This window comes from Dreissena polymorpha, chromosome 3 (genome assembly GCF_020536995.1).
Source record: "Dreissena polymorpha isolate Duluth1 chromosome 3, UMN_Dpol_1.0, whole genome shotgun sequence".
Taxonomy (NCBI): domain Eukaryota; kingdom Metazoa; phylum Mollusca; class Bivalvia; order Myida; family Dreissenidae; genus Dreissena; species Dreissena polymorpha.
This window is the reverse complement of record NC_068357.1, coordinates 101,129,171-101,150,528: the sequence shown is the minus strand read 5'-3', so window position 1 is coordinate 101,150,528 and position 21,358 is coordinate 101,129,171. Positions and strand designations below refer to the sequence as shown.

At 35.9% G+C, this 21,358-nt stretch overlaps 1 protein-coding gene across 1 annotated transcript in view; it reads left to right on the top strand.

Annotated features, from left to right (window-relative positions):
- The first annotated feature begins 857 nt into the window (after window positions 1-857).
- The window catches only part of LOC127870780 (WD repeat and HMG-box DNA-binding protein 1-like), a 60,640-nt gene continuing 40,139 nt past the window's right edge, over window positions 858-21,358 (top strand). Inside the window, exons 1-6 of the mRNA XM_052413256.1 lie at window positions 858-1,007; window positions 6,147-6,258; window positions 12,414-12,565; window positions 15,587-15,695; window positions 16,834-16,931; window positions 18,972-19,020. Of these exons, the coding sequence (XP_052269216.1) occupies window positions 934-1,007; window positions 6,147-6,258; window positions 12,414-12,565; window positions 15,587-15,695; window positions 16,834-16,931; window positions 18,972-19,020 (594 nt within the window). The 5' untranslated portion in view covers window positions 858-933. The remainder of the gene's footprint in view (window positions 1,008-6,146; window positions 6,259-12,413; window positions 12,566-15,586; window positions 15,696-16,833; window positions 16,932-18,971; window positions 19,021-21,358) is intronic.

Sequence of the window (21,358 nt, the reverse complement as noted above, 5' to 3'; positions counted from 1 at the left end):
ATAGAGACCGTTGAATAAAACATTTCCTTTATGCCACCTTACCTCTCTCTTTCACTTTCGTAAAAAATATACATTATAAAGGAGAACAACAAGAAGAGATGATGATATGATGTGCATTGACTATTTTTTAATTTATTGTTATTGTTATTGTGATTATCATTATAGTATTGTTATTGACATTATTATTATTATTATTATTATTATTATTATTATTATTATTATTATTATTATAATTATTATTATTATTATTATTATTATTATTAATTTTTATTATTATCATCATCGTCATCATCATCATCGTCATCATCGTCATCATCATCATCATCATCATCATCATCATCATCATCATCATCATCATCATCATCATCATCATCATCATCATCGTCATCGTCATCGTCATCATCATCATCATCATCATCATCATCATCATCATCATCATCATCATCATCATAATCATAATCATAATCATCATCATCATATCATCATCATCATCATCATCATCATCATCATCATCATCATCATCATCATCATCATCATCACATCATCATCATCATCATCATCATCATCATCATCATCATCATCATTATTATTATTATTATTATTATATTATTATTATATTATTATTATTATTATTATTATTATTATTGGCATCTGCTATTATTAGTACTGATATTACCATCATATCCAAGATGAAAGCAATATAATAATTGCGTTTCATGTATGTTCCCAACTGTCTCTTTTTTTACATAATTTTCATTCATGTATGTCTGTCACCATAACTTTATAATTAAACAATAAAACGTTTACGCCCCGCCCCTCTGTAATTTTTAGAAATCCATTATTCAAGCCAATATGTTGCAATGTAACCTTGTGTAGTCCGAGTCACTGTGGCGCTTGTTGAAAGAGCGCCATAAACAAAGCGGAAAAAATAAAATGCCAACAGTGAATCCTATGCGATATGCCCACAGTGATGGGTTGACAGATGTTTGTTTTGATGAAAATGGAAGGTAATCACTTATGTAATTCAATGACCCTTAAGTTTTAAATGGTGGCACTCATTGAGATTATAATATTTAAAATGATAATTGATATAACTTTATAAGCGTACACCCATGGGCATTTATATTGTTTGCTTTGGCGGCTATGGGATTCCATATGCACCCCTTCATAAACATAACCGCCGTTCTGCGCAGCCATTCTGTGTTCATCATTAAACAGACGTCGGTGTTTTTTTCCGTTTAAATATGGTCCGGTACGGCGGTAGTCCATATAAACGGACTCCCAGAGCCTTTGATAATTTTTGCTATGGCGGGCAGCTCTAGGAGTCCATATGCACCCCTTCTTATACATGGGTGCAGTTCAGCGCACAGAATCTGTGCGCTTCACTTAACAGACGTTGTTTGAGACAAATTGAGGAAAATAATGAATTAACTTCATAAACATGTTAAATTTACCTGAATGGCAACCTACTGATGTTATCCTTTGCATGCACCCTATAAAAAAACGACGATGTTTCAACACACTTTTCTCGCTGACATGTTTATGTTTAAATTTGAAACAGTGTAATCTGTATCAAATACCACATCGTTATCGACTTTAAAGGCTGGAGCTCATAACCCGATGTGCAAAATATTGGTGTTCTGCGACCTAACCAATATTGGGTCAATTTTCCAATATGGCGGATACAGCGTACAAAACAAAACCATGTCAATAAAATCAATTATTTCTTGCTTTAATGGTACCATTTGAATGAGTTTGTGGTTTAAATAGGTAAACTTTAATAAGTAGTTGCAGTTTCAGTGTTTCTTAACCCTTGCATTGTTGATAACATTTTGCACCCATGGACAAAAGAGAGCGCATAGCAACTCTAAGCAGCCCATTGGGCAATAAAGCTTAGAGTTGAATTATTGCAACTAGGTACGGCGGTAGGGGACCCATTCCCAAATAGAACCTAAAAATTTGACATCTGTGTCAAATCTAATTTATTTCGGCCGACTTGGGCACAGACGATTTTCGGGTGGTCAACTTTCAACGATGGGGCTTGATCATATGAACCACAAATGAACTCATCGTACAGGTCCGCGAGAGTTAAAGTTTCTGCACATTTTGACACCCAGTACCAATCTTTTCTTCCTTTTTTTCTTCGACATTTTCGGTCTTTTCCGTTGCCGAGCAGTGCTGAAAGCACAGCACACAAATTAAAAGACAAACAAATGAAATAACTTTTGGTGACATGTTTCGGCGTTTCTGTATCGCGTCCCCAAGTAAAGATCTGTCAAGGGTCGCAACTCGAACAAACGTGCACGTGAAAGGCGACATAACACTAATTGTATGGTGACCAAATACCGCAATCAGCTTATTGACAAATAAAATAAAAAACATTTTGTTGTTGTTTTCGCTTGATCACTTAAATTTCAGACGAAGCTCGTGCGCCGTTAAAAATCAATAATTGTCTTGGAGACATTGAGTTGCCGATTCGCACTTCGCAATTTTCGTACTCATTCAGCCGTTTCGTCCTCAGTATTTTGCGGCTATTTTTTTTACAGATTTTTTTTCAAAATGAAAACCGTTCGGGCGGGATAATTTTCGATGGGCGGGCGAGATGAGAATCTAGGAATTTATTTTCTATTGCCTTAAGGAAAGCCACTAATTAACTTCACAAACACATTAACTTAACTGTCTACCTGAATTGCAGCCGACAGACATTATCCTTTGCATGCCACCTAAAAATCAAGACGATGTTTCAAAACACCATTCTTGATGACATTTTTATGTTGAAATTTGGAACTGTGTAAATATTTGACATAGTTATTGACTTAAGCTACATCATATATCACGATGTCCAAAAGATTGGTGTATTGCCACTTAACCAATAGTGACACATTAAGTCGGAAACATTACAACAGTTTTCCAAAATGGTGACTAGGGCGTACCAAAGAATAATAAATTAAATAAAAAGCATTAGTTTCTTGCTGTAATGGTACCATTACAGTAACTTTAATAATCCAAATTTTCCTTGTTGTTATCTGGTTTAACAAACCTTAGCAAATGTTTGTTAAATCCATTTAATGCTTTCTCCATTATTTAATCACCATTACTTGTAATTTGAATTGCCAGCTTTGAATTGAAAGCGGCTTGAGTGTAAAAATACGTCCGCCATTTGCAATGTCGAAGGTCATGACGTAGCACGGTCAATTTACAATCCATGCGGGAGGGGGGGTAGTAAATTGTGTAACCGTTAGATAAACAATAAACTTGCTAATTGCCTGCGGGCGGTAGCACGCCTTGGCAATAATAATCAGGCGGCTTGATATTTGCTTTTCCGGTCTTGTTTACTAAAAAAAATTGGGTTACTTGATCTTCGCTTTTCTGGGCTCGTAGGGCGATATCACGGCGTTAGAGTGAAATTATCACTCTAGTCGCCCTTAGGGTAGTCCCTGCTTTAGACCAGACATCAGGGGTTCTGAAATATTTTATGAGTCTACTTGTCCATGGACATGTTGGACCCACAAATTCACTTGTCCGTACCAAAGAAGTACTTGTCTGTACTTTTAATATAAATAAAGGAAAACATCATTACTAATTAAGCAAATAATACAAACATACACTTTTGTTAAGTTCTATTTTTGATTATATTCATAGTTAACTAGAAAATACAAGCAAGATTATATTCATAGTTAACTAGAAAATACAAGCAAGATGTGCAAACATTAAGAACACGTTTAAGTCACACATGATACCATCTCGGATATTTAATAATCTCAACATGACTAGAAAATTCAATTGAAATACAATAATCTCCGCTAAATATAAGTATATAATTATCCGCTTATAAAGGAAACTCCTTACAAAGTTTACATTTACACACACCGGTAACGTTTTCCATCCAAGGAAATTCAATTAGCCAAGACTCAACAAATTCTTGTTTTCGCTTGGCGTCGTATGATTTATCATATTCATACTCGGCTTTTCTCTTCTTTTCCGAAGCCGAACTGATTTTATCATTGGTCTGTTAGCGTCATGGCTGGACGTTAAAGTGGTTTTATTTTTAAAAAATCGAATGCAGGTCGGTAACGCATGTTTGCGGCCATTTGCAATTTACGAAACATGTAATCTAATGCGTGATTGGCTGTTGCTGTACACGTGCGCTGGTTTCTCTACTATAAATGTTACCTTATGCGTGATTGGCTTTTGCTATATACGCGTGGACTTGTTTACTACATTAAATAATTATTATCGGAAAATAACCTACGTCCAGTTAAAAAAGTGTGCTAGTTCGTTTTTTATTTTCGGAAAATATTGAAGTTTCGTTCTCGAAACAAAATTTACCACGGAAATTTTACTTGTCCCCGGACAAGCCAGCTTTCAAAAGCTGCTTGCCCGGAAGGGGAAATAGACGACTCGGACAACTCGGACAGCATATTTCAGAACCCCTGGACATGGGGCCATTGCCGACGAACATTCAATAAAGGCCGACGGTGAAATGCAAAAATTTTTGCTTCAAGAGAGTGTAACCCTCTTGCAGTTTTCACAACTACATTATTTCATGATTACAAAGTCATGATATTTCCGGACATAATACGTTGAATTTTGTAACAATCTGCATCAATAAATTCTCAAAGTGTTTCAAAACGTCAACGAAACGTCTCGCCGAACGACATCTATTGGTTCGCGAAAGTAGTCGGACATATACGAGAAACGTTCGTTGCACACATGTTGTTAACGTGATCCAAGATGGCGGACAATAGAAAGAAATAACGATGCTCAGCGAAAAGGACAATAACAATCGAATTAATGCAGATGTCCCATAATACGTATGGATTAATTAAAAGCGCGTGTTATTCTACAACAGAGCATACATTTTAGACACCTTTTTGGAAATGTTCTGAATGTCACAGAACAAGTGTTTGAAAATTGGAATGCAGTCTACTCGCGAAGACAAATACATTTAAGAGTTACAGGATTATCGTCAGTGATTTTTTTTGCTAAAAATTACAGCCGATTTTCGGCTGCTTCCCAATTGCAAAAATCAATGTTTTTTCCCAAAAAGCTGACCAAAATCCTCCAAAAAGCCCAATTCCCCCCCCCCCCCCCCCCCCAAAAAAAAATAAATATTTTTTTGAAGAAAGAAGTCTCTCATGACTTATGATTTCTTAACTCTAGATCTCAAATTTTTATTTAAACATACTACAAAATATATAACTTTTATTAAGTCCTTTTTGTCGATAAATAATTCCCAAATTGCCACTTTTATCAATTAAAACTATCCCAATTTGACCAGACTCCTTTTCCCAAAATGGCTAGAAAAAACCCTGAACATGCACTTAAAAACAATTTTAATTCCGTGACTTATAATCATATTTATAATGCTTAATTTTTCCCAATTTCATGGTTTATGGCACTATTTTTCCCAATTTACCGGTTTATCGCGCTAATTTTCCCTATTCAAATGGCACAGGCTGTAACAAATAAAAGCAAAAAAATCACTGATCGTTCAAAAATGCAAAAAAAGGCAAACATGATTCGATTAATATGTAAATGGATCTGTGTTTAATCAGATTCATGTGCATATTCTGCTTTATTATGTTTGCAACACTATAGTTGGCTGTAATGGCATGTTAGTGAAATGGATATTTAAAGGTAAACTTATTTAATATATTAATTGCTCTTAGCTAAATACATTGACAACACTCATATATATGTGTGTATATATGTGTAAAGCGTAAATATATCAACAAACTGAAACTAATACGCTTCATTAATTCCAAATCAGGTGTTCATGCTTATGTTTGCCCTTTTGTGAATTTACTTTGCCTTGTGGAGACTAATGGCTCTATGTTAGTCAAACGCTTAAAATTGAGGCTTGTTAAAATTTAAACTGGCCTGTGAATTTTTTCTCCTGGTAGGCCAGTCTGGCCTGTAAATTGTGACGGTCTTTCGCCATGTCTGTTAGACAGATAAATGTTGATAAGTTTTTGAGGTTACAGTGTCAGTGTTTCTTAGCCTTTGCAGCGGGGTTACAATTTTGCACCTTTGGACAATAGACAGTGCATTGCAACCCTTTGGGTTATAAAGCTGAGAGTTGAATTATTGCAACTATCCGGATTCCATGCAAATGTGATGCATTGTTTTTATGTTGAATTCAGGTACATACTGACTGGTGGTTCTGACGGCGATATTCGTATTTGGGATGGAATTGACGATGATGACGCTATTTCCCACAGATGTGGTGACAAGACATTTTCGATTGCCATCAAGGTAAAAGTTTATCTTGCAGTTGAAATGATGTCTGAACCAGTTCATTGTCTGGTTGTCAAATATAAAAATTATGTATTGTACAATTCCCTCATACATGTATAGAGTAGTCCATATAAACGGTCTACCAGAGCCGTCATAGCAAAAATGATAAAAGGCTCTATGCACCCCTTCATAAAGCTACACAACTGCAGTTCTGCGCAGCGATTTAGTGCGCAACACTAAACCAATTAAGGAGAGCTATTAATAAACTTCAAAAACATATTAAATTTACCTGAATGTCAGTTTACTTTTGTTATCCTTTGCATGCCACCTAAAAAACACGACGATGTTTTAAAACACTATTCATGCTGACATTTTTATGTTGAAATTTGAAACAGTGTAAATACTTGACATCTGTTAGACATTGTTATTGACTAAGGCTACATCAAACATCACAATGTGCAAAAGATTGGTGTACTGGGACCTAACCGATAGCGACAATTTAAGTCAGCAACATTACGACAGTTTTCTAATATGGTGGATAGAGCGTACGATAGATAACAAAGTAAATAAAAAGCAATTATTGTCCCCTACCGGTGAAACCGGAGGGGACTTATGGTTTATGCTCTTTGTGTCTGTCAGTCCATCACACATGTCTGGATCCTGCGATAACTTTAAAAGTTGGTCATATTTTTTCATGAAACTTGAAACATGGACAGATGGCAATATGGACATTATGCATGTCATTTCATTGTGTTCCTACGTCAAGAATTCTGGTTGCTATGGAAACAAATATTTAAAAAAATAATCTGAAAATGGTGGAGTTTCACCGGTAGGGGATTTATATTGATTGGCAATAGTCTTGTTTCTTGCTTTAATGGTACCATTTGCATGAGTTTGTGCTGAATACAGGTAAGGCCAGCATTTTTATTTTATTTGTTTTACGGGAATTTTTTTTTTTTAAATTGAGTCGGGGGGGGGGGGATAAATAAAAATAAAAATAAAAGCATGAAAAGTGAGCAGTCCACAAACAAAAACTAGAACAAAAACTGTCTTAATCGATTATTTTTTTTATTTTTGAAAATTTAAAATTTAGCAAATTTAACCTTATGTATACTTGCATTTACCTTTAAGTGTTTTATATATCTGATTACACTGTTGTAGAAGCTTTTTATAAAAATAGTTAACATATTTTTATATATATTTATAGGTAAAAGCACCTTTCGCATGTATTATACTATATTGCTTCAATAGAGACTATTAAACACGCCAGGTGTGTCGTTTATTATAGTGATCGTTAAACTTTTGTTGAGTGTATATCATATGTATCTTTATAATAAAAAAAACTTGAAAACTTTTTACATTATTTAATAGCTTTAAATAACAACCAACTTTGTAACTTTCATCCATGGGTGGAATATGCACACTAAAAAATACTCTTTAATATTCAACATACTTGCTTTATATCATGATAATTTGTATCAATCATGAGAAAAAAATGAGCCACGTAACAGGAAATTGGACCATAGGGCGATTGCGACCATTTTGGCTCCAAAAGAGCAGTCTGATCAGGATCCAAAATGTTCAACATAATTGTCATTCAGTCAGTACTTCTAAAGATGTTAAGCGAACTCTTTGGATCCTGATCAGACTGCGCCTGAATTGATCTTGATCCAAACTTTGTGTAGTGAAAGTTCTAGTACGTAAAATGTGAATATTTCATTTAAGAAACCGAGAGCTATAGACTTATAAAAATATGTGCTGCATTTCATTTTATATTCAGAGAGAGTTATAGTGTTTATGTATGTAAAGTGAACACAAGGGGCATGACTACAATATTTGGTGTGTAACATCGTTATGAGGTTCTCTTTGAAGTTTGTTCAAATTATGCAGAAAATTTGCCCTCCCTAGGGGTTACTGTTTTGCTTATAAATAATAGAATCATTCTCTGAAACCGCAAAGCCCATTGGTTTGTTACATTGCATGCCAACCATATAGTGGTTCTTTGCTAAGTTTCCTCAAAGCATGTCTCTGTGGTCAAAACTGTTTGCGCTTCAGGGGTCAACTGATTTATATAGATTAATGTATTTGATAATCCCTAACAACACAGAAACCGCAAGGGTCAGGGGTTCAATATTTGGTGTGTAACATGTTAGTGTTTTCTTCTTCTAGGTGTGATCAAATCATACATTTGGAGTAAACAATAACCCGTCCTTGTTTCACATGATTAATATTTACTTATATAATAAAGAGCTTAAACAATCTTATTCTCTCAAAACGCATGGGTTAGGTGATAATTATTTTGTATGTGACATTGTATGGAAGTAATCTTCATAGTTTTTGTATCATGTCCATTGGTTTCACATTAGCCCCAACAAAATATTGAGGTAAAAGACACAATATACCTAGAAACCTAGATTTATTTCATTGAACATTTTCTGAAGTGAAAGCCATATAAAGAATTATATAGTACATGTAGGAAGGATTTAAATTGTTCTAGTAGAATTACTCTGCTGACTGTATATAATTTACTCGCAAGATTAATTATATATAGTAAACAACTTTTGAACTATGTAGTTGTATATTTTTAAAATAGTATTTTATTTTAATAATTTCGTAAAATACTCACAGTATTGTCAAAATAAAATGGTGTAAACTTTTGCACATATTATTTTATTCCTCTCTTATTCACAGTTATAAGTTTAAATGAAATTTTCTATGGAATGTGTTGTCTATTATTTTAAGGAGAAACAGCAATGCCATTTTCTTGGATAGAGAGAGCTATATGAAGATAATAATAACCCTTGGAACAAATACATAGAGCCAATTGAGCACATTTATCAACAGAGCCAGAGGTGTGATAAATTTACTTGCATTCCTTGCAGTACAAATCCTGCAGTATGAAAACATTATGTACAGTTGATAGAACATCATTTTTCGGCTAAATAATAACTCATATTTAGCGAGGCTGTTTTCGGAGAAAACCCAAGCTATTGTCATAGCCAGCTCGCCGTTCGCCGTAGGCGTCGTGCTAAAACCTTAACATTGGCCATAACTTTTTAAATATTGAAGATAGCACCTTGATATTTGGCATGCATGTGTATCTCATGGAGCTGCACATTTTGAGTGGTAAAATTATAAGGTGAACATCATCCTTCATGGTCTAGGGTCGAAAAAACATCTGACCTGCCCACGTATATATTTTTATGTCCCCCACTATAGTAGTGGGGGACATATTGTTTTTGCCCTGTCTGTTGGTTGTTTGGTTGGTTGGTTGGTTGGTCTGTCTGTCTGTCTGTCTGTCTGTCTGTCTGTCTGTCTGTTTGCGCCAACTTTAACATTTTGCAATAACTTTTGCTATATTGAAGATAGCAACTTCATATTTGGCATGCATGTGTATCTCATGAAGCTGCACATTTTGAGTGGTGAAAGGTCAAGGTCATCCTTCAAGGTCAGAGGTCAAATATATGTGGCCAAAACCGCTCATTTTATGAATACTTTTGCAATATTGAAGATAGCAATTTGATATATGGCAAGCATGTGTATCTCATGGAGCTGCACATTTTGAGTGGTGAAAGGTCAAGGTCATCCTTCAAGGTCAGAGGTCAAATATATGTGGCCCAAATCGCTTATTTTATAAATACTTTTGCGACATTGAAGATAGCAACTTGATATTTGGCATGCATGTGTATCTCATGGAGCTGCACATTTTGAGTGGTGAAAGGTCAAAGTCAAGGTCATCCTTTAAGGTCAAATATATGGGTCAAAATTGCGCATGTAATGTCACTTCTGCAATATTGAAGCTAGCAATTTTATATTTGAAATGCGTGTGTATCTCAAGGAGCTGCACATTTCGAGTGGTGAAGGGTCAAGGTCAAGGTCATCCTACAAGGTCAAACATCATATAGGAGGACATTGTGTTTCACAAACACATCTTGTTGTTAAATAAATGAAAGCGGCGCAGTAGGCGGCATTGTGTTTCTGACAAACGCATTGTGGTTATAGGTCAAGGTCTAGGTCATCCTTTACGGTCTACGGTAAAAAATACAGATTTAAGGGAAGTAATAAGCTTTAAAAAGGGAGAAAATTATTCAATATTGATCATAGCCACTTTATATATTTGGCATGCATGTGTATCTCATGGAACTGTACATTTTGAGTGGTGAATCTACTTTCACGGTAGTGGCTTTTAATTATTTGCTACTAAAAATAGACATTTGTTACAGACAATTATTTTCAAGGGAAATAATTTATATAATTATAAATCTCATATTATATATTTTCTTACCAAGAATTGAAGTTCTTTTCACAGGTACTGTACAGATTTATTATTTTGATTATTTATAACCCAAATGATTGATTTGTCAAAGTTTTTTTTTTTAATGATATAATTTCTTTGATGTTCATTACATACCTGTGGACTTGTGTCCATAGATACATTATCAACTCTGGCTATGATCTCTTTTAAACCACAGGCCTGGGTTGTCAGTGATGTCTGACATGGTCATAATTAATTGACTGTGAGACCCTCACCCCCCACCCACCACCCCCCCTGCCAAATGATAAATTTTTAGTGGCACCCGTTATGCGGTGCTCTTGTTGAAAAATACATTTAGATGTATTTATGATTTACAAAACTGATCAAATAATTAAGAAATAAATTCCATTTACTTTTTCATGACATTTTGGAAGTCAAAACTTTGGTTTCCTCTGTAGAAATTCAATACAATGAACTGATCCAAACAAAGGGATGTAACTTGGTCAAAAGGTACCAGATAAATGGTTTAAATGTTGATATAAAAATAGTTATACAGTTTAATATATGGAAAAAATGTTTTGTTTTAAGTTAATGAAGAATAATAAGCATGTTAATTTGCTACTGTGTCAAGAAAAATAATTAAACTTTCTTGTGACTTTGACGGACATACGAACATCCGGACCCAATGTTATTTTCTTCAGAAGCTGTGTTGCATACTTTTTTTCTAAATAAATAATATATATGGGTGAGTGGGGAATAGGTTCAGTCCTCATGTTCATTATAAAGAAACGCAAAGAAGTACTTCTTGGACATTTTCGGGATGTTGATTTTTATCTATAAAAATATTTCAGGATCTACATTTTAATAAATATGCATAGTTATTAAACCTACCCAAAACTTTTTAACACACCAAAAGTTATCATTGGTGACACATCTGCATCATCTGCAAAAACTCATTATTATTTTGAATTTCGTATCACATAATATGGGCATGATGTCAACAATGGTGTTCTGAAGATTAACTTTTCTAACTGAAATTGTGTCTGCTCCGTTTTTAATTAATTTGATTTTAAAATATGCTACATTTGTCTCGTTGTTGTTAATGTCCACCATTTCGGAAATGCAATATGAAAATCATTTGTTAAATACTCACCAATTGGCTAATAGCGTTTGGTATTGGCTGCAATAGACAATAAAAATTGCTGACGCTTTACAAGTCGACTTGACACAACGAAACAACCCGTATTAAAACAAATTTTGAACAACACTTTCTGCAATCTGCACATTTTTTTTCTAGTTTTGGATAAAATACCAGGTCGGCGGGTGAAATGTAAATAAAAAAAACGAAAGTGACTTTTATTTTTATTTGTATTTGTCGAAAAATAGGGTCGGGCGCTCCCGTAGAACAAATAAAAAAAAATGCTTGCCTAAACGTTGATACGTTTTTGCAGAATCAGTGTTCCTTAGCCCTCGCAGGGGTAATCAAATTTTGCAATATAGGACAATACACAGCGCATTGCAACTCTCAGCAACCATGTGGGTTATAAAGTTGTTGAATTATTGCAACTACATATCGAGTGTCTCTTGGTTTGGATCATTTTGTTTACATTAAGAAATAAGCTATTGTGGTGAGTTCACACTCATGCGCTCCAATTATTTTGTTTCACCACCACATTACTTCTCTAGAAATTAAATACAAACAACCATTATGAGGAAAAAACAACTATAATTGCATTTCAAAAATTAAAGAACAAAATTAAGGTTTATCATTTATTGTTGCATTCATTCAGAGATTCTGTTACTCTATTCTTAAACCACTTGAAATGCGGTTACCGGAGGATTTTTAAATAATTATATGTTTATAATCAAAAGCATATCTTGGCTAGCGTTTCTATTATCAAAATTTCATTTTCTGCAGGGAAGTCGCTATTTTGCTGCAACAGACACAAACACAATTCAGGCATACAACTTTCCCGAGGGGACACCTGATGGGATTCTTACAAGGTTCACAGCCCCAGCTAATCACATTGTGCTCAACAAAACTGGCAAGATATTGGTAGCTGGTGCAAGGTACATACATGATACATTTATATCATTCACCAATTTGTTCTCATTATCAGACATGGTGAAGGCATACATGTCATGATTTTTTAAGTCCAAATTGGGACATTCCACAAAAAATGTCAGTAGATTTGACCAAAAAGTGGGACTTTCCCGCTGGGACACTTTTGACTTTAAACAATTAATGATTTCACCTTTACAGTAGATTCTTATAAAAATTTCTACATTTCTGGCCAGTATCAACAATAAATGTGTTTAAAACTTTCATGAACAGGTGGTATAATACACAGGATAAAAGTATCTTGCAACTTCATTGGGCCATTCAATTCTAACCCAGTTGGCTTATATTTCAGTAAGATACATCTATTGATAGCAATAAGCGATCCCTATCATAAAAACACCATGGTGTGAATGCCTGATAAAATCAATAATTTGATAAGGTGTCAAAAACTACACAGGTGCACATGAGTAGTAGAATTTAGAAAACAGGTTGCAGGGTCTTCCCCAGGCCATTTCGAAATCAGAGTCCCCGGGGCGCTTGAAATTTTCCGATCAGTGTATTCTTCAGTAAAAGAAAGTGGAGATTGTCCAGAAAAATCAAGGTTTCCCTATCAGTGTATCAATATTCCCCTGTTTTAAAAGAGCACTCGGTACCTTCTTTCACAAGTAATCGCCATAAACGCCACATGGGGTAATGGATAATCCACTCATAAGAGAACAGCATAACGCGCGTATCGATTATTCTAGCCACATTACACGGTCATTTAAATGCTGAAAAGGATGTATCTGGTAACTTTCCAGTCGTCAAACTGTGAAGTTCATCGTCCAATCGGTTACGCGAATGCTTATGAGGGCGGGGTTAACTATCGACCATTATTTTTGATTGACGTCGGGCATGAAGTACCGTTAAGAGTTTATCGCAGCTTGATTAGCAAGAAGTTGTACCATTTGAGTAATATAAAACCGGTAATTAGTACAGTACAGAACATTAAAGACGGTTTCGGGCATCATCATCACACCTTTTTACTGTAAACAAGTGTTACCTATGACTCATAATTAATACGAGAAATTTATTGCAAGTGGTAAACAATTAATTATTATAGCGAGTAGGTTGTGCAAATGACTCCCGGTTACAATTATGTGATAACAATTGATTTAATTCCAGTACATGTATATTTCAACATGTCCATTTATAGAACTGATTCACGTCGTTTTTCTGACATTTATTCGACACGTTATGCGCTTTAACAAATTTTCGTTGAATTAATTACGCACACTTGTAAATGTTTCGTCCGATAATCGATAGTTAGAAGACTGATGATGGCAACCAGCCGTGATCCTGGTGGACAACGTGAATTTCATGCATAATTCCGTCAATACATTTATTCGACTCGTAAAGTGTTTAAACAAATTATCGTTGAATTTATAACGCAACGGTTAATATTTGTTGAATAATTAAATTTGTAATCCTAAACCCATTCCCGTCAGTCGATGTTAACGCGTTTTTAATCCGAAACACACTTCCGAATGTAAATGTTACCGCAACGTTAAATATTTTTGCTTCAAATTAGCAGTGCAAATTTATTTTGTGTCGAATCTTTTTCTCAATTAAAAAGAGCGCAAAAATTATGCAGCATGTACAACGTCTCGTCTATTGCATACAAATGGCGTGTATTGAGCGTTTTAACAAGCGCACAACAGGTCAGGGGATTGACGCATATTCAGAGGCAATATTTCATCAAATCTATAGATAGTCACTTAAAAAATGGCAAGGTTTGTGTTAAAGAAATAACTGAAAGCTTTTATCGTAAATATTTACCAGAAAGAGATTGATAAAAACGGAGTAAACGGGATTATCGGGTAATAAATAGAAACTTGAAAAAAGTAAGTATACAGTAATAGAGTCGGGTTGAAACGGATGTATTGGTGAATCGTTCGAGTCTGGATTTTACTATCTGTGCGGAAAAGTTTTAAAACAATTAAACAATATAAAAAAAATATATTTTTAAATGACTGGGGGATTTTTTTGAAGAGTCATAGCGCACCAAATGACGTCTTTTGACGCTGTTTTTCTTTGAGTTATAACGCACCACAGAACGTGAATCAACGTCGGGAGGGGACACCCCACCCGAACCCACCCCCGCTAGGCCCCGGGGCGCCTGAACAAATTCCTGGGGAAGGCACTGAGGTTGTTAATAGGCAGTCACCGTGGTGTAACGGGGTCACTGGTTCGATCCCCACCGTGGGAGCATTCTTTAGATCTCCCCCAAAGACACCAAGTACTGGTTCTAGGCCCAGGAAACGGACTCGAGAGCGTTTATATAAGCCTTAGGCTTTGGATGCAATCAAGCTAAAATAAATAGGTTTAAACTAAAAGGCAGCAATCAAGGGATTAGGGTTTGTTAGTTTTAGCCAGACATAGCTTGAACAATGAATAAGGAATTTTATTGTAAACTTCTACATATGTAGAATGTCGGAACAAATGGTCTCATTACTTCACACACCCCAAAGCGGGAGATCTGGACGCGTCTGGCATGTATGGGCTAAGGACAGTGAATATTTGCTGGCCAGAATAAATGAAAAGGAAAAATTGCATTACGGGCCTCAGTTACGCATGTGCTTAAACATTAAAGATCCTCGTTTAATCCCTTTTCCTGGAAGTATGTGAGATAGGTCGGTGGTCACCATACCAGACAGGTGGGGCTTCCTCTGGGTAATCTGGTTTCCCCCCACAATACAAGACAACACCAAATTTGAAAGTCTTTCAGTAACAACAAAACAGATGGAAATTGCAGCTATAGTTACAAATTTGCCCCAACTCATGATTCTAGTATGTTAATCACGTAGATGTGCTGGAACACAGGTCCACATGAAATGCAGCCTCAGTTTAATTCATATTGTAAAATAATTTCAAGTGCTCATTATACCACTCCGTTAAAACATATGAAAAACAATTAATACGCTAAATTATGTCAGAATTCTTTATCTTATCTGTAAGTGTTGCTCTGTTATACTTTGTTTGATTTTCAGTGACTTTGCCATCAAGATTGTGGAAGTAGACAACTGCAGTACAAAGACATATCAGGGTCATGAAGCCCCTGTCCTTAGTGTTGCTCTAGACCCAAATGAAGAATACTTGGTAGGAAATACATGGCCCTGCTAAGTTACTAAGAATGTTCCCAATCCCTTAAATTAAAGTACCAGTAGTGTTGTTATAACCCAGCAAACGAAATTTGGGAGGAATCCTATAATCACTCTGTAGGTTGGTTGATCTACATGCTGCGCAGGTGTATTTTGTGTTGCGAACTAGTCCTTCATTTTTCTGTCTATCAACATAAAACTTTCTACTTTTAAAAACTATTTGGAAGTGCATGATTGTTTATATTTTCTGTTATGTCTAGATAAAATATGCAGATGTTTGTGCCGTTGAAGTTGCAGTGATTTTTTTGCTTTTATTTGTTACAGCCTGTGCCATTTGCATTGGGAAAATTAGCACGATAAACCATGAAATAGGGGAAAATAGTGCGATAAACCATGAAATAGGGAAAAATAAAGCATTATAAATATGATTATCAGTAACAGAATTAAAATTGTTTTTAAGTGCATGTCCAGGGGTTTTTCTAGTCTTTTTGGGAAAAGGAGTCTGGTCAAATAGGGATTTTTTGAATTGATAAAAGTGGCAAATTTGGAAATTATTTATCAACACAAAAAGGACTAAATTAAAGTTATATATTTTTTAGGATGTTTAAAAAAAAAAGTGAGATCTAGAGTTCTAGAGTTAAGAAATCATTAGACATTAGAGACTTCTTTCAAAAAAAAATATTTTTTGCAAATTGGGCTTTTTTGGGGAAATTTTGGTCAGCTTTTTGGGAAAAAATGGTTGATTTTTGCGATAGGGAAGCAGCCGAAAATCAGTAATTTTTAGCAAAAATAATCACTGGTTTGGCAACTTTTAGATACTCCATAGTTGTTCATGCTTATCAACATGAAGTGTTATCGATATGCCTGCTATACTATGCTGAAGTGGGAAATATAAGAGCCATGCTCAAGGCGTATTGCATGTGCGTACAGGCTAATCAGGGACGACACTTTCCGCTGTTATAGGATTTTCTTTCAAAGGGAGTCTCTACTGAACAAAACTTCTTTGAAGGTGAAAAGTGTCATCTCTGATTAGCATGTGCACACTGAATAGGCTAATCTGAGATGACACTTTACACGTATGCATTAAGCCCAGTTTTCCAAGAACGTGGCTTAACTCCTTACTGTTCCTCCCTAAGGCCTCCTCAAGCTGTGATGGTACAGTGAAGATATGGAAGGTGGCAGACCGCACTGTGATACATAGCACAAACATGCTGTCCAAGTGCAGTGATGTCAGGTAGATAAGTCACATTGGAAAAATGGTGTTTTGATATGTTGCTAACAAATACTCACAAATTGATTGCAATTGTTTTCAAGTTGTCAGTATTATATCAACTAAGGTTCAAGCCATAGGGAAATTAACTAAATGTTGCATTTTATTTACAAATAAAGAAATTGTTTTGAAACTGTTAATTGGAATTTTTTGGGACCGCAATGGGCAATTTTTAGTTTTTATCCCCACGCTTTTTGAAAAAAAGGTGGGGATATTGTGGTTATCTCCGCCGTCCGTCCGTCCGTCTGTCTGTCCGACCGTCCTGACCACTATCTCCTCCTACACTAAAAGCACTAGAACCTTGAAACTTACACACATGGTAGCTATGAGCATATGTGCGACCCTGCACTATTTGGAATTTTGATCTGACCCCTGGGTCAAAAGTTATAGCGGTTGGGGTGGGGCCGCGTCAGAAATTATCACTCATTTTTTTTAGGTTATTTTACATTTACTTCTTTATTTCTACACCGATTCACTTCAAATTGATACTGGACCTCTCTTATGACAATACGGTCAATCTCAACCATGCATGGCCCCATTCCCAACCCTGGGGCATCCCGCCCACATAGGCCACACCCACCAAAAATTTCCATTTACTATAATTTTTTCATTTCTACACGGATTCACTTCAAATTGATACTGAACTTTTGTTATGACATTAGGGTCAATCTCAACTATGCATGGCCCCAATCCCAACCCTGGGGCGCCCGCCCACATAGGCCACAGCCACCAAAAAATTCCATTTACTTTAATTTTTTCATTTCTACACGGATTCACTTCAAATTGATACTGAACTTCTCTTATGACATTAGGGTCAATCTCAACTATGCATGGCCCCATAACCAACCCTGGGGCCCTGCCCACATAGACCACACCCACCCAAAATTGCCTTTACTATAATTTCTTCATTTCTACACCGATTCACTTCAAATTGATATTGAACTTCTCTTATGACAATACAGTCAATCTCAACTATGCATGGCCCCATTACCAACCCTGGGGCGCCCCGCTTACATAGACCACACCCACCCAAAATTGCCTTTTACTATAATTTCTTCATTTCTACACCGATTCACTTCAAATTGATACTGAACCTCTCTTATGACAATACGGTCAATCTCAACTATGCATGGCCCCATTACCAACCCTGGGGCCCGCCCACATAGACCACACCCACCCAAAATTGCCTTTTACTATAATTTCTTCTTTTCTACACCGATTCACTTTAAATTGATACTGAACTTCTCTTATGACAATACGGTCAATCTCAACTATGCATGGCACAATTACCAACCCTGGGGCGCCCTGCCCACATATGTCACACCCACCCAAAATTGCCTTTTACTATAACTTCTTCATTTCTACACCAATTCACTTCTAATTGATGATGAACTTCTCTTATGACAATACTGTCAATCTCAGCTATGCATGGCCCCATTACCAACCCTGGGGCACACCTAGGTCAAACATTCGGCGTGGGGATACGCGTCGGCCTCTGCCGCGCCATTTCTAGTTTACCTATTGGGAAAGTGCTGTTTTCTGGTACTTTATCAAAAAGGAAAACAATAGCTGACAAGCAATAACATTATCTTACTTTTGCAAAGTGCTTTACTTAAAATTGCATGCATTAGGAAGAAGTAGTGCAACCTAAGGGGGTACTCTATATAACTATTTTAGACTATGATTGACTGCTAGTGTTTTTTAAACATAGTAAGAAACAAAGGATCAATTACAATTGTGTAGTCTTGGGAAGAAAAGTTTGTTATAAGAAAGGTGGCATGGAACTCAGTTGAAAGAGATGTTGGAATAAGTACTGTGAATCAAACAATTTATTTTATTTTCTTATTTTATTGTCATTTTTTAAGGCAAAGTTTTAGGTCTTTTTCTGAAAATAGAAGTGAATCCATCTGTTCTTTTTCTTTTTATTTTATGTTGGTGGTTATTAGTATATATTAGTGTATATCTCAGAAATCTGTAGTTTTCATGTTGTTTTTTTTTTTACAGTTTATCAAAAACCCTGTGCAGATTGTGTTGGGAGCCCACGAAAGGAAAGGTGATGACTTAAAAAAGCATGCATCTTAATAAGAGTTTAATTGAATATTTATAACACCTAACTTCTTTAAACATAGTGTGTGTTTTTAAATAGTCACCGCTTCATCTGTCCGTGTGTCTGTGTTTCCGTGTGTCCGTCCGTCCGTCTGTGCACAATTTTTGTCCGGGCTATTTCTCGCAACTATGACTGGAATTCAATGAAACTTTATGGGAAGCTTCACTACCAAAAGGAGATGTGCATATTATCAGCGGGTTCTGGTTGGATGATTTTTCACAGAGTTATGGCCCTTTGAAATTTTCCATTAACTGTACAAATAGTGCAATTTTTGTCCGGGCTATTTCTCAGCAACTAATGACCGGAATTAATGAAACTTTATGGGAAGCTTCACTACCAAGAGGAGATGCGCATATTATCAGCGGGTTCTGGTCGGATGATGTTTCACAGAGTTATGGCCCTTTGAAATTTTCCATTAACTGTACATATAGTGCAATTCTTGTCCAGGCTATTTCTCAGCAACTAATGACCAGTATTCAGTGAAACTTTATAGGAAGCTTCACTACCAAGAGGAGTGTTCATATTATCAGCGGGTTCTGGTCGGATGATTTTTCACAGAGTAATGGCTCTTTGAAATTTTCCATTGTACATATAGTGCAATTCTTGTCCCGGCTATTTCTCAGCAACTAATGACCTGAATTCAATAAACTTTGTGAGAAGCTTCACTACCAACAGGAGATGTGCATATTATCAGCCGGTTCTCGTCGGATGATTTTTCACAGCGTTATGGCCCTTTGAATTTTTCCATTGTACATAGAGTTCAATTCTTGTCTGAGCTATTTCTCAGCAACTTATTACGGGAATTCAATGAAACTTTATGGGAAGCTGCACTACCAACAGGAGATGTGCATATTATCAGCCGGTTCTCGTCGGATGATTTTTCACAGAGTTATGGCCCTTTGAAATTTTCTATAAACTGTACATATAGTTCAATTCTTGTCTGGGCTATTTCTCCCCAACTACTGAATGGAATTCAATGAAGCTTTATGGGAAGCTTAACTACCTTGAGGAGATGCGCATGTTAATTGTGGGTTCTGGTTAGATGATTTATTTAGAGAGTTATGGCCCTTTGAAATTTTTAAATTGCTAAACCATCCATCGTATTATTTTGTCCAAAGTTATGCCCCTCAAGACGTTTCCTTTTCTCTGAATATATAGTGCAATATTGTGACAAAAAAAACCTTTGGGGAGCATCACCCGTCTCCGATGGTTTCTTGTTCTATTATAGTTGGCCATTGGAAAAAGGAAAGATCGATTAGGTGTTGTTTTAAATTATATTTATATTGTGTCGATTGTAGAAAAATGACCTTGTAATGTTAAGAGATATCATTTTAAGGTTTTTAAGATTTAATGGTAAGTTTATTTCAGACTGTAACATTTAAATGTTCTCATTATTGCAGAATTATCGATACATCTTTTTATGCCCCCCTTCGAAGAAGAGGGGGTATATTGTTTTGCTCATGTCGGTAGGTCCGTCCACCAGATGGTTTCCGGATGATTTTCAGGTCACTAGGTCAAAGGTCAAGGTCACAGTGACTCGAAATAGTAAAATGGTTTCCGGATGATAACTCATGACTGCTTATACATGTACCAAGGATCATGAAACTTCATATGTACATTGATCATGACTGGCAGATGACCCCTAACGATTTTCAGGTCACTAGGTCAAAGGTCAAGGTCCCCCCCCCCCCCGCACGGATCGTTAATTGACCAAGACAAGGCAGTCCCTTAATATTGGTTGCTATAACAACACACTCGTGCCTATTCGCGCGTGCCGTAAGTTGTCTAATGATTACGTGATAATTGATTGACCCTCCGATAATTGCGGGTTTTGGCAGACTGCACGGTTGAAGAAAGTCTGCAAAAATAATGAAAGAAAAACAAAGTTGATCTAAGGTCTATTAATTACGTAGATCCACTTTACAGTCCAGCGAGTTTTGTCAGTTTGTTAATCCACCGATACATGTACGAGTAACACACATCTTATATAAACTGGAATCACAGTTCATTTTTTAAACTAACAAGTCATAATACTACACATAAATATTGAGAAAACACATTTCCTCGATTAGATATAAATTATCCGAGTAGAATTAAATTGCTACGTCATGACCTTCGACATTGCAAATGGCGGACCTATTGTAACATTTAACCCGCGTTAAATTCAAAGCGAAGATGTGGAGTGTGAAGCATGTAGAACACCAGAAAGTATAAAACACTTCATATTTGACTGTTCAAAATACTCACAAGAAAGATCAAGTCTTTAATACAGAACTGAAGAAAT